At 44.4% G+C, this 13,094-nt stretch overlaps 3 protein-coding genes across 3 annotated transcripts; all 3 read left to right on the forward strand.

Annotated features, from left to right (window-relative positions):
- Positions 1-3,590: 3,590 nt before the first annotated feature.
- LOC123137826 (acetylornithine deacetylase) lies at positions 3,591-7,377 on the forward strand. Its single transcript, XM_044557669.1, has 10 exons — positions 3,591-4,061; positions 4,513-4,766; positions 4,870-4,978; positions 5,613-5,751; positions 5,860-5,917; positions 6,332-6,349; positions 6,461-6,586; positions 6,673-6,829; positions 6,914-6,947; positions 7,140-7,377. The coding sequence occupies exons 1-10, from the start codon at positions 3,726-3,728 to the stop codon at positions 7,247-7,249; spliced, it is 1,341 nt and encodes a 446-aa protein (XP_044413604.1). The 5' UTR covers positions 3,591-3,725; the 3' UTR covers positions 7,250-7,377.
- Positions 7,378-8,204: 827 nt separating this feature from the next.
- LOC123139346 (uncharacterized) lies at positions 8,205-8,954 on the forward strand. Its single transcript, XM_044559151.1, has one exon. It carries the CDS (start codon positions 8,205-8,207, stop codon positions 8,952-8,954), a length of 750 nt encoding a protein of 249 aa, XP_044415086.1.
- Positions 8,955-10,002: 1,048 nt separating this feature from the next.
- On the forward strand, positions 10,003-10,977 carry LOC123134368 (uncharacterized). Its single transcript, XM_044553636.1, has one exon. The coding sequence runs from the start codon at positions 10,082-10,084 to the stop codon at positions 10,787-10,789; it is 708 nt and encodes a 235-aa protein (XP_044409571.1). The 5' UTR covers positions 10,003-10,081; the 3' UTR covers positions 10,790-10,977.
- The last annotated feature ends 2,117 nt before the right edge of the window (positions 10,978-13,094 follow it).

Consider the following 13,094-nt stretch of genomic DNA (forward strand, 5'->3'; position numbering starts at 1 on the left):
TGTAAAGTGGCTATGCCATTCCATCGTTGAGAATTTGTTGCAAGGCCTGTGTGAATGCTGATTGATGTCCAAGCATATGTGGTGATTGGCGAAGGATTCCCTCAGTTCAAAAATACTAAATCTGTACCAAAATATAAGGTGTTTTTGTAAGCTAAACTAACCTACAAAAATGTCCTACATTTTGACACGGGGCAATAAGTTGTAGGATTTTCTAAAAATACTACTACTGCTACTACTACTACTGAATTTGTTTTAAATATTACTCCCTCCTTTTTCAAAATCACGTCTATAGATTTGTCTTAAAAATTATTTACAGAATGTCTTAAAAGACAGTATCGATATTTAAAATGTCAATTATTATTGCTTCAAAAAAAATGTCAATTATTATGTACTGGAAGGAGTTTCGCAACTCCAGCTAAAGGCCTCTTTGATTCACAGAATTCCAAAAACGCAGTAGTAGGAAAACATCGAGTTGTAATGTTACTTTGACCATCTGGATCCTATACAATTTGGTTTGTTTTATTGCACCACATACAAACCAATTTGGTTTGTTTGATTGCACCACATACAAACCAAAGGACTCTTTTCAAGAGGTTTCTAAAATTCGTAAGGAATATAGTACAAAGAAATCAGTAAAAAAACACCAACGAGTATATGATAAACTAGCTAGTGTGAGTTGTGGTTCCATCCATAGGCATACTTGTTCCGATGCAATCAACATGCCTCTAAGTCGAGCGAGATGCTATGTGTGGTCGGCGGATAATCCGCCGGTGAACACGGTACATGACATGTAAATCAATGTGCTGAGATCAATGCCGTTGGTTTTTCTTTTTGCCATCACTGGTAATGGTGACATGCGCCACATGTCGATTAGCCAGCTTACCGCAGGGTAGTTTTGTCATTAGTTTCAAAGGGAGTTATTTCTTCTTTGCCCTAGCATGGAGGGGTAAATATGTTTAAAAATCAAACCGATAACTTAATATATGCTCTTTAAAGTTATTGTAAAATATATGTTAGTGAGGGCATTGGTATTACTTGAAAGAAGAAAGACAAAACAAAACCAATGTGACCACGCAAAATAATAAGAAAGGAACAAACAAAAAGTTCACACACACAATAGTGAAATAGCACATATTGAAAACGTGCACACAACTTTTACTCTTTTGTAATACGCAAGAACAAGTGTGAACACTTGTAACTTTAATAACTATTATTATTTAAATAAATCAAATACAAAAGTGAATTTTATTTTATGTTCCTAACACAAAACTAAGCAGTGTCACAAATTCATTTTAGTATTGTAGTTTTTGAAAGTTTAGTTTTCCCTACAAATCCAGTCAACCTTTTCAACATTTGACTTCAAACAAAAAGTATACATTTATATTGCATGTTTTTAAACACGGAGGGAGTAGTATACTTTTCTAAAATGTAAGTTGTAAAAGTACTTTCACTTTAAGAGGAGACTTCACAAACCAAATATGTTTAATAGGACAGGCAATCTTTCTAGCTTTTAAATCAGTACACATTGGAGTGTGGGGAGCCCACTATTTAAAAAGAAGAATGTGGTATTTAAATGTTTTATGCGAATGCAAATGGATGTTCCCTATGTACCTTCAAATTTCCTTAAATAATATGATAGATTATGCGCTACACACAAGGAAAAAACCCGGACCAAAAACAACAATATACAAGCCCATTTTGGTTCATCTATTTGTCCTTTTTGTATATGTTGCACATAAATATGCATGTTGATGAAAATCCGTACACACATACAACACATCTATACATACGCATACACAAACTTCTAGATTTTTTTGAGTTATAATATATGTTTTTGAAACAACCAAAGCGCATTTTCACATACATTGATTGAACATAAAAAACGCGGGAACAAGTTCATTTGCACATGTCCTTCTATATGATAACCCTACTTGGAGAGAGAGAGGGAGGGAGGGGGGAGGATAACACAACTCTATTCCAAATATGAGACTGTCCCACCATCCTTGCCAGCGAGGCCACATGTCCCCCTCTTCTCATGTTCTTCTTCGTGGCAGTGGTCTATTTCTTGGGTCATTGTTGCATGTGTCTTCTCATTTGGATGTTGCGTCAACAACTTTTTCCTAACTTTGATGGTGTTTTGGAGGTCCGGAGGTGACATCGAGCTTGGCTCACAACGCCCCGCCAACGAGAGTGTAGGAAGAAGACATGTTGATTTTTCCAACGATCTTGTGAGTATTTTTTTATTCTTTAAAGATGATCCTACAAGCGTTGGTTAACTTCTAATATATGTCATTTCTCCTTTTATAAAAGAGATAAGTGCATTTTTCGTCCCCCCAACTTATCGCCAAGTGTAGCTTTCGTCCCTAAACTTTTTTTGGGTACAACTGTTGTCCCTCAATTCTTAATACCAGGTATAGTTAGTCCCTTGCAGCGGTATTCAACGGTCTAACACGGTTTTGACCTTATGTGATATGGTTTTGGCCACATCGTCACTGTAAGGTGGCATAGAGTCGCATGTCATTGAGAGAACTCTCTCTCTCTCTCTCTCATGTGTCACCGAACTGTTGACGCTGCTCCGCTTTAAATATCCATTGTGTGATGCAGAGAGAAAGGCTGCGATGCTACTCTAGGAGGCCGGTGATGGGAGAAGCTCCTCCCGCTTTAGATGGTCAACATGATAGTTGGGGTAGGATAGGACAATAGGTGGCAGATCTGATATAAAGACACGGGGGAGAGAAAGGAGCACAATTCGTCGTGGTCCAATCCCAAACCCTTGGGGCATTCCCCTTACAATGATGATGTGATCAAAACCGTGCCATAAAAAGTCAAAACCGGATTTGAGCAAGGAATACTCATGTTAGGGACTAATTCTTCATGATATTAGGAGTCGAGGGAGAAAAGTTGCACCAAGATGTGGTCAAAACAATGACACATAAGTCAAAACAGGTTCGACCGAGGAATACCACTATAAGGGACTAAACATACCCAGCAGAGTTTTTTTTACACAGTACAGACGCAAGCGGTTATGCATACACGCATGCACTCACCCGTATGAACACATACACACACCCCCTACCCCTATGAGCATCTCCGAGAGACCGACGACATATCATCTTGAGATTTACGAAGTCACCATAGAAGCCTCGTCGTCGACGGGAACGTCTCCTCCCACTGAAAACGCATCGTCGGAATCCTGAAATTAATTCAGGAATAATGCGAGCACCAGAACTATGATGGGCTGGGGATACCACAGTCTCTCTAACCATCCAACCACAAATTGGTTCACACATACCTAATAGAGTTGAGGGACGAAGGTTACGCCAAAGAAAAATTGAGGATGAAAGCCACACTTTACTATTAGCTAAGGGATGCTCCTAAAAAAGGATTAGTTGAGGGACGAAAATGCACTGTACTCTTTATAAAATGATAAGGTGTTTTCTACATGAAAATGAGGAGTGTTGAATGAAAAGAGAAGAGAAGAATTTTTTTTAAAAAAAAGAGGGGGAAAAAAGAGAAGAGAAACTGAAGAACCGCCCCGCAAAAAAGAAAGAAAGAAAGAAACTGAAGAACCGCAGCGGCTACGGCACGCATCTCCGTGCCGTCGTCGACACGGACACATCATATGCGCACATCGTACGTACATCCAGAGTTGCTCAAACACAGAGAGTTCCTCGACCTCGACTGGACTGCCTTCGCTGTTGACCCAATCCGCCGCCGCGTCTAAGATGGCATCTCCGGCGCCGCCGCTCAAGGACGCCGTCGGAGTCCTGGACCGCGACCCCTTCGTCGCCCTCCTCTCCAAGCTCATCGGCGAGTCCCAGCGCCTGCAGAACGACCCGCCGGCCCTCGTCCCGCAGGAGGACCTCGTGGCGCAGCACGTCGTCGACGCGCTTCGCCCGGTGTCGACGGACACCGGTGGCGGCCCGCTCGTCGTGCGGAAGGTGAGCTACACAGACGGCCGGAGCAACGTCATCGTCGAGTACCCCGGCACCGTCCCCGGCCGCGTCGTCTCCTTCGTCGGCATGCACATGGACGTCGTTCCGGCCAACCCTAGCGAATGGGTGAGTTCCTAGCAGATTTCGTTTTGATGCGTGAGTGCTGATTTCGGTGCTTAGGGTTCCTGGACGAAGGATTCGAGGGTTTGCTTGATTTGGGGGTCTTTCTAGCTTGTCGCCCAAGCTGCACCCATCCCTGATCTGTTAGTGGCTTCTGGATTGTTCTACCTTGGAAGTTGGAATAGATGCATGTTTCGGTGCAGTGCTGGCTTGTGGAGTGTTGTGATTCAAGTTAGTACTTCAGTGGCTTAATTGCTGTATCTACTGTTAAAGTTTACCTTTCATCACTGGTGCTGTTTGATTTCGCTCATTTTATTTCTGTCGCATCATAAATTGACTATTAGTGATTACTAACAAGTTGTACCTCAAAATTTACTCTTGGTGAGCTCCTCAAATTTCTGTTACTCTTGTTGGTTACAATCATTAATCAGTGGACTGGGATCTTCTACTCCTGCAGGACTTTGATCCCTTCTCACTAACCTTCGAAGGTAATGACAAGGAAAAGCTTAGGGGCCGTGGGACGACCGACTGCCTTGGTCATGTGGCGCTTGTGACTCAGCTCATGCGGCGGCTTGGTGAGGTGAAACCACCATTGAAGCATTCTGTCATTGCGGTGTTCATTGCCAATGAAGAGAATTCATCGGTCACTGGCATTGGTGTTGATGGACTTGTCAAGGATGGTTTGCTGGATAAGCTCAAGACTGGACCCTTGTGAGTATTGAACTCTCTGTTGCCTCGATGGAATGGCCAAGTAATGCGTCGTATTTGAGGAATTTTTGCTGATTTAGTTGGTTATATGTGTGGCATTGTGAAGGTTTTGGATAGATACTGCGGATAAGCAGCCATGCATTGGTACCGGTGGGATGATCCCTTGGCATCTGAAGGCAACAGGGAAGCTGTTTCACAGTGGCCTCGCACATAAGGTACTCATTTGGACTCATTAGAACAATGTTCAGTTACCACTCCCTCCTTTTTACTCTATGTAGCTGTATGGACACAAAATCTTAAGAGGGTTGATGAAAAATGACCAAATAATAAATGGCATTATACAACCATATAACCTTCTTAACCTATTTAAAGTAATAGGGTGAAAATATTGCATTACCTCTTGATTCCTTCAGTGGAGATATTTTTAGACACTCTTTTTACACCGGGGATAATTATAGTGAAGCAGAGGGAGTAGCAAATATTCTATAGATGTGATCTGTTAAATCATATATCGTTGCTAGAATAAGTTAGTTGCGATTGGTACCAACATACCAACGTAGCTATGAATAATGGGACCAAAACAAAGTAACGCACAAGTATAAAGCAAGTGATCGTTGATACATGACTGGTAGATCTTATTGAGTAATCAACTCTGCTGTTATACGATTGTTTTCTGCACATGTTTATTTGACATGTCTTTTGTAATGTTATGGAAAGAGCTATTCAAGTAGTTCACACGACAAAGGAATCCAAATATAGTATTTTCACCATTTCTTGCTGTCGGAGACAAAGTACAATAGTGCTTTTGAATTCTGAAGACCCTGTATCTGTTTTTTGTTATTGCCAAAGGCCATAAATTCGATGGAGTTAAATATGGATGCACTTAAAGAAATTCAAACTCGGTTTTACAATGACTTCCCTGCACATGAAAAAGAGAAGCTCTACAAATTTGCTACTCCATCTACAATGAAGCCAACCAAGTGGAGTTGTAAGTTCCCTTGTACCTTTATTTTAAATATGTTTTAGAGACAGTGTATTTATAATATGTGGAAAAGAAAAATCATTGGATGTGCTCCAAACATGTGATGCTTTGCAGATCCTGGTGGGGGTCTGAACCAAATTCCTGGAGAGTGTACAATTTCAGGGGATATAAGGTTCAATTCTTGCCCTTAGGTTTTTGGATTCTCTTTAATTGCACTTGAGATGAAATGATTCAACTAAGTTTTAGTTTGATATGTACTTCTTTATGGTCTATTTTGATATGTACTTACTAGTGCTGGAGGCACAACTGAAATTGAATGTTATTTGTAACACGTACTGAAATTGAATGTGGAATGCTTTATAGTCAGTAGAGTGTTTACATAGGAGTAAAGAAAGAAAGAAAACGTGACGGACTTGCACTGGTCGCATATCTCTATGTATGTGAGACTCCAGTAAAAAAATATAATCCATGTTCACCTTTTTATTTTATTTTTGCTACTGTAGTAAGGCTGTCTAGTTGTTTATATTATTGATACCCCATTGGTTTTTGAGTGTTTCCTGACTATATGGTTCTTTCGATGTTGCAGGTTGACTCCTTTCTATAGGTAAGTCCATCTCTTATGTGTACAATATGTATTATTCCTTCTCCCTTATGGGCTTCTACGGCTATTAAATGATGTGTTAAATTCATAGTTGCTACTGCTATTATCATGCAGCACGAGTTTTGTAGTCCAGAAGTTAAAAGAGTATGTAGATGATATAAATGCTGGACTTGAAACAAAGCTTCCTACTCGTGGTCCAGTTTCGAAATATGTTCTTCCCGATGAAAATCTGCGAGGAAGGTGAATTAATCTTTTTTACTGACTTTTACCAGTAATCTTCATGATGGAGGGCATAGTTTTCATTGTTTACTGTTTGAATGTGCTAGGCTTGAAATCGCTTTTGATGGAGATGTGATGAATGGGGTGGCCTGTAATCTTGAGTCTCGGGGCTTTCAAGCATTATGCAAAGCAACTGAAGAAATAGTCGGATACGTAGAGCCGTATTCCATCACCGGGAGTTTGCCTCTGATTCGTGAATTACAGGTTTAAGCGAGAACTAACATACACACTCGTCTTTTTGATGCAATATCTGTGTGCTAAAGCAAATTCATGATGACACTTTTACAGGATGAAGGATTTGATGTTCAAACTGCTGGATATGGTAAGCACTTGAGCACAGAACAGAGGTTCCTGGACTTCTGTTGGTCATGTTATTATGTTATATATCAGTCAGATATCATGTTCCTAGATTTGCATTGGGTGCCCTAATTTATCGTTCGGTTAACTCAGCTTACGTTAGATAGCTGAACTCTTTTAGTGTAAGTGCTCATACAATGCTACCGATGCGCTGCAGGCTTACTGAAGACGTACCACGCGAAGAACGAGTATTGTCTGTTTTCAGATATGGCCCAAGGCTTTCAAGTGTTTGTAAGCATCATTTCGCAGCTGGAAGCAGATGCTTAAGCTTTCTTTAAGGGATGAAAGACTACCTTATTTGACACCTGTTCCTGCTACCTGGGGATATAATAATAGTGTTTTGAGCTTGGTCTCAATATCTCTCGTACCATGATATTCAAGCTCAATTTACCGCATAGAACGAACTTGTTGAGACCGCGTTGCAGCGACTTCGTTTGCATTGGAACGTTTTGAGTGTACGAGCTTGGTGTTTTTGGTGAACCATACATCGACAAAAATACAGAAGGCAAAGATCATCTAGCCATGCTGTTACTACTGCACTTGCTCGAGTGGCCCATCGTGGATGTCTGGATGAAAGTCACCTCGGACCGGACTGCTCCGCGCTGTCAGAGTTTGGAGCTAACAGTTCTCGATGCAGAATTTGGGTAGCCGTTCTGCCGAGCCAACTGGTACAATACCTTCCAGTGAAAATAAAAAAGAACTGGGTACATGGCAAAAATGCAGAGCCATGCATGCTTGCAGAGTACCGAAAAATCTCGAAGGGAGCTTGTCGGTTTACCCTTCATCGTTTTTCACCCCCTCCCACCAATTTTCTTTCAAACCATGCAAAGAAATCAACAAAAATCAAATAAATCGCTGATAGAAAGAAATTACTTGCAATAAAACAACAAAGTCAACTCAAGTCACATCATATCCTTCCTTATATTTGCCTATGTGGATTCCTTCCTCGCAACGTATCTCAATTTCAACTCAATTTTTTAAAAAAAACTACGTTTGACCACTAGAATAAACTTGCCCGTGTTACAATGCACGGGTTCATTCTGGGGTGACGGGGGATCGTACCATTCAAGCTTTTTTTTTTATGGTTTTCCCGATGATCTTAATAGGACTTTTCTAATCCTTTGGCTCGTTATTAGAGCGCCTCAACAGGCGCGGCAAAAGGCGCGCCCGCACGGTAAAGTTAGGTTTTAGCGCGCGCCGGCTGATTCCGCGCGCTCCAGCGATGGCGGGAACTTACCGCGCGCGGGAGAAAGCGGCACGCGGCGCGGTAGATTTGGCGCGCCGCTTACCGCACGCCTATAAATTGCCGCGCTCGTCACGCGCACAGCACACAGCCACGCGCCCTCCCCTCGCAACCTCGCCGCTTCGCAGCTTTTCGCGCCACCACCGCGCCACCATGCCGCCGCGCCGCCGGGGTGCTTCGGGCTATCGCGGCGTCCGCGAGCGCCCCAACGGCTGGTACTCCGCCGAGATACGGTCCGACGACGTTCGGCTCGGCCTCGGGACATTCCGGAGCGCGCATGAGGCGGCTCGCGTGTACGACGCGGCGGCGTGGTGTTTGGACAGGCCCCAGTCGCAGATGAACTTTCGGGACGTCTTCACGCGCGAGCAGGCGCAGTGCGTCGCCCCTCCGCCGCGTCTCATCACCGACATGGACCGTGCCGACCATGCTCGGCGGCAGCGCCGCCTCCTCGTCGCCGAGGAGGACGAGCGAGCCATGGCGGAGTGGCGCCGTCGCCACCCGGAGGACGTCGCCGACGAGCATGCCTACTGGGCGGAGAGGACGGCAAGGCGCCGCGTGGAGCGGGCTGACCGGCGTCAGCGGAAGGCATTGGCGTACGAGCAGTGCGACATAGTTTCAGCAGGTGGGAGGTCGTTCTTCACCGCGGACGACGATCGTTGGGACGACATATGGATCTCAACCTCGGACGACACCGACGAGGATGATGGTGATGGTAGCGACTTGGAGTAGTTTCTATCGCTGTATGACGTAGTAGTTTCTATCTATCTATCTATGCCGTAGTAGTATCTATCTATGTATGTATGTCGAACTATTTATCTATATATGTCGAACTATCTATCTATCTATGTAAAATATCTTGTATCGTTTTTTTATCTATGCAAAAAATATTTAAGAATGAGCGCGCGCGGCTTTACAACGCGGCTGCTGGAGCTGCACGCGCGCGGCTGCTGGAGCGAACGCTGCCCGCCGCGCCAAACCAGACGATGAACGCGTGCCAAATCAGGTTTTAGCGCGCGGCGCGTTCGGCGCCTATTGGAGATGCTCTTAAGTTGCTATATAAGGCCGGGTATAAATAAGTTTGTAAGATCCTGGCCACGCTGTTATCTCTCAGCCATCTTCTCTCCAAATCTAAATCCTAGAGAGGAGATTTTCTGGGCACCCCACATCGTCAACCCTCCTCTCCCTAGGTCATCACCCCCTGCCCCTTCTAAGTCGGTGTGGGAGTGTGGGGATGCCCCTATCTACCGGATGGAGCTCTAATTTCTCCCTCTTTAGGGCTTTAGTAGGGCTGCGCACTGGTGGGTCATTGGCAGCGAATAATGTCTCACACATTAGACCATCGTGCTGACGGTGTATCTAGCATCGTCGGATGGGCGGGTGGAGGCGTGCCTCGGTTGGATCTCGCCGATGACTTTTTGACTGTCTACTACAACAAGGTTTGTCAGACTTTGGTGAAGGAGGGCGATGACGGTGGCTTGTCTTTGACTCGCTCTAGTGCTTGTAGTCATTGCTAGGTGGTCCACAGACCTGATTGTAATTTTTGTTACCTCCAGCGTTTTCGTACTGTTATGATTGATTATGATAGCTTAGAAGTTTTTTTATGATAAAATTATTCTAACGTTCTGTCATGATAATGAATAGATTGGAAGTTTTTTATGAAAAAAATAAAATATAAAAATTGAGGAAACGATGTGTATGGGATGTGCAACAGTGCAATCGAAGAAAAGAGCAGCAATGACAGTTGGGAGTGGGCACTCGCAGTTGAGAAGGGTACACACCTCTTAACATCTATGGACCTCATAACTAAACGTCGCTTTCCTCCTCGATAGCTCACCAACCAAAACAACCAGAAGGGGATGGCAAGCCCACACCACATCGCGATGGAGCTCGTCGGTCCCAAGCCCGGCGGATCCTCCTCCGCGGTCGCCGTCCACCACATGTTCGTCGTCTTCGTCGACGGCGTCGAGACGGACATCCACGAGGGCACGCTCCACGGCAGTCCCGGCAAGGTCACCGTCACCAGCCCCGGGAACCTCTCCGCCGACGGCCTCCGGAGCGTCGTCGTGCGCGGCGGGGGAGGGGGCGCCGTCGTGTTCACCCTGTGCGGCGACGCGGCCGCCGAGGGCGTGGGGTCCGCGTCCTTCGTCCAGTGCGGCGCGACGCGCGTCGACGGCGCGCGGGAGGTGTCGGTCTCGCGGTGCCGGTCCCTGGACGCGGAGCAGGCCGGCAAGGTGACGGTCGAGAGGTGCCGGGAGGCGCGGCTCCGAGGCGGCGGCCTCCTCCGCGCGACCCGCTGCAGGCGGGCGGACGTCGAGAGCTTCGGCGAGGTCCGCCTGGCGCGCTGCAAGGGGGTGCGCGCCGACTGGTGCGGCAGCTTGGAGGTCCAGATGTGCAGGGCCGTCGACGCCAGCCGGTGCGGCGCCGTGAGCGGCGACCGGTGCCGCCGCGTGAACGTCGCCGGCTGCGGCAGCGTCGCCGTGACCCACGCCGTGGTTAAGACGGTGGAGGAAGAGCAGCTGCAGTCGCAGCAAACCGCGTCTCCGCAGTCCAGTGGAAGTGAGTAAGCACCAGATCAGCAGCATCAGTGAATTCGAAATTGCCTGTAATTCTTTCTTGTCTGTACGAAATTGCCGAAGTTTCTGGAACTAAGAGATCCCTACTCGAGGGATCGCGTTTGAATGTATGATGAATACGACATGTTTCATTGCTTCAACTAGGTTGTTCTCTTCCAAGAACTATCATCTTGGACTAATTGAATCTTTGGATGTCGAATGTACTACTCCCTCCGATTCCAAAATAGATGATCCAACTTTATACTAACTTTGTGTTAAAGTTAGTATAAAGTTGGGTCATCTATTTTGGAACGGAGGGAGTATGTTATAACGCACATAACAATGGATGTAATAAGTTCGGGAAGCAGAAACTTAGACAATTTGAATGAGCATGTTGGTTATAGACACAGACACATAAGTGTTAGGTTAAATTACAGGGACCGAAACGATGTATCATTAGATTTAAAATTGTACCTCTCTCACAAGGTGACCAGGAAAAATGTTCCTCCCCTCAATCTTCACCGACGAGCCCGTAGCGGTGGTGGGGAGGGGATTTCGGGTGCCTGGTTTTAGTCCTCACAGGGGTGACGTTTTGACGGATAGCGGCGCTTCTTTTTTGAGTCGGTCTTTCGGGTTTCGATCCTTTACAAGTTCGTCCGTTGGGAGGGATTAAACGGAGCTCCGGCGTAGATTCCTGCCAACTCCTCGGGGCGGCGAGGTTGAGGTTTCTCGTTGTGCGTACGCAACGGTGATATTTGGTGTCAGGTTTTCAGATCGACTCAAGGATTCAATGACGACGACTACGGCTCTGGGGCGCTAGTCCTTAGGGGCACATGCACGAAGACTCCTGACTGTCATCGACAAGGTCAGGCAGGCTCCGGTATGAGAGCGGCGACAATGACGCGTTGACGGCTCGTTCTGGCGGTGGCAATGGTCGTTAGGTGGTCCATGAACCTCGATGTAATTTTTATTATGTTTGAGGTGTTTTGTACTTCCGATGAATCTTTATAATAAATCTGATACTTTTCGCAAAAGGTATTAGAGGGACCAAAGCTTTAAATTATATTATCTAGTTAAGTTCTTTGACTTGATGGGTACAACATTTATTCAGTGGATATACTCCCTCTGTTCCTAAATATAAGTCTTTTTTAAAGATTTCAATATAGACTACATACGTTACAAAATAAGTGAATCAACACTCTAAACTATGTCTATATACATCCATATGTAATCCGTATTGAAATCTCTAAAAATACTTATATTTAGAAACGGAGGGAGTAGTATATAAGGTTTCAGATAGTTTAATGACCAATATTAGATTGCAAATTGAAATGTATTAGTTGTAAAATTTGTTCAGTTATGTTTAATAGGGTGATGTATAGTAGTACGTGAACATTTTTGTCAAATTACTTGGATGCCTTAACGAAAACAAAATTTTATTTCGTCTACTGATGTTACTTCAATCTATAATCATAAGTCTTGCAATATAAAACATGAACCTAAAGAGCAGTATATTGAATTAAATATGCTTTTATTAGATATTGTATTGTATTACTCCCTCTGTAACTTAATGTAAGATGTTTTTGTAGTTCAAATCTGATAATTTAATTGTGAAGGTTTAACCTGATAAACATTTTGATAAGTATATACAACTATTGATTTGGTATATTGACTATTTTTTTTCTTTTAGTGATATATAAAGATGTCCTCTAAGTCAAGTTGTTCGGCAAGTGCAACATCAAAATCTAGCAATTAAGATATTATTACACAGAAGGAGACGGATCAAGCGCAGAAAATGAGGATGAAAAATGTAATTCTGAATTTAGATTGAAGGTAGATTATGTTCATGCAATTTTGAATAGGTTTACGGATTACATAAAAAATATGCTCTGGAAAATCAAATTTGATGGGTTGCTAAAGTTCCCTGAAATAAAAAAAAGTACACCATAAGTTTAGTACATTTCTTGTAAGTGCAACAAGTGTGAAGTTGGGGAAGTCCTAGATTCGGGGGTCCTCAGGTGTCCGGCCCAGGAATATGGGCCGGGTTGAAAGGGCCATAAAAGATCAAGCTAAAGACCATCCTCCGTGTCTGGGTAGGACTTCTCCATACGTGAACGGCAAGATTAGAGTCCGGGTGTATTGTTTCCTTCCCTTGAGAACCGACCTTGTACAAACCCTAGGTCCCTCCGCTGTGTATATAAACCGGAGGGTTTAGTCCGTAGAGATCATCATTACCATCATCGGAATATTCATAGGCTAGACATCTAGGGTTTAGACACCACGACGATCTCGAGGTAGATCAACTCTTGTAACATCT

Source organism: Triticum aestivum, chromosome 6B (genome assembly GCF_018294505.1).
Source record: "Triticum aestivum cultivar Chinese Spring chromosome 6B, IWGSC CS RefSeq v2.1, whole genome shotgun sequence".
Lineage (NCBI taxonomy): Eukaryota > Viridiplantae > Streptophyta > Magnoliopsida > Poales > Poaceae > Triticum > Triticum aestivum.

Excerpts from the sequence above, each read along its gene's own strand:
- LOC123137826 (XM_044557669.1), top strand. The coding sequence starts at position 3,726 with ATGGCATCTCCGGCGCCGCCGCTCAAGGACGCCGTCGGAGTCCTGGAC. Across the intron at positions 4,979-5,612 it reads ACAGTGGCCTCGCACATAAG|GCCATAAATTCGATGGAGTT; the intron begins GTACTCATTTGG and ends TTATTGCCAAAG. Across the intron at positions 6,830-6,913 it reads CTCTGATTCGTGAATTACAG|GATGAAGGATTTGATGTTCA; the intron begins GTTTAAGCGAGA and ends ACACTTTTACAG.
- LOC123139346 (XM_044559151.1), top strand. The coding sequence starts at position 8,205 with ATGGCGGGAACTTACCGCGCGCGGGAGAAAGCGGCACGCGGCGCGGTA.
- LOC123134368 (XM_044553636.1), top strand. The coding sequence starts at position 10,082 with ATGGCAAGCCCACACCACATCGCGATGGAGCTCGTCGGTCCCAAGCCC.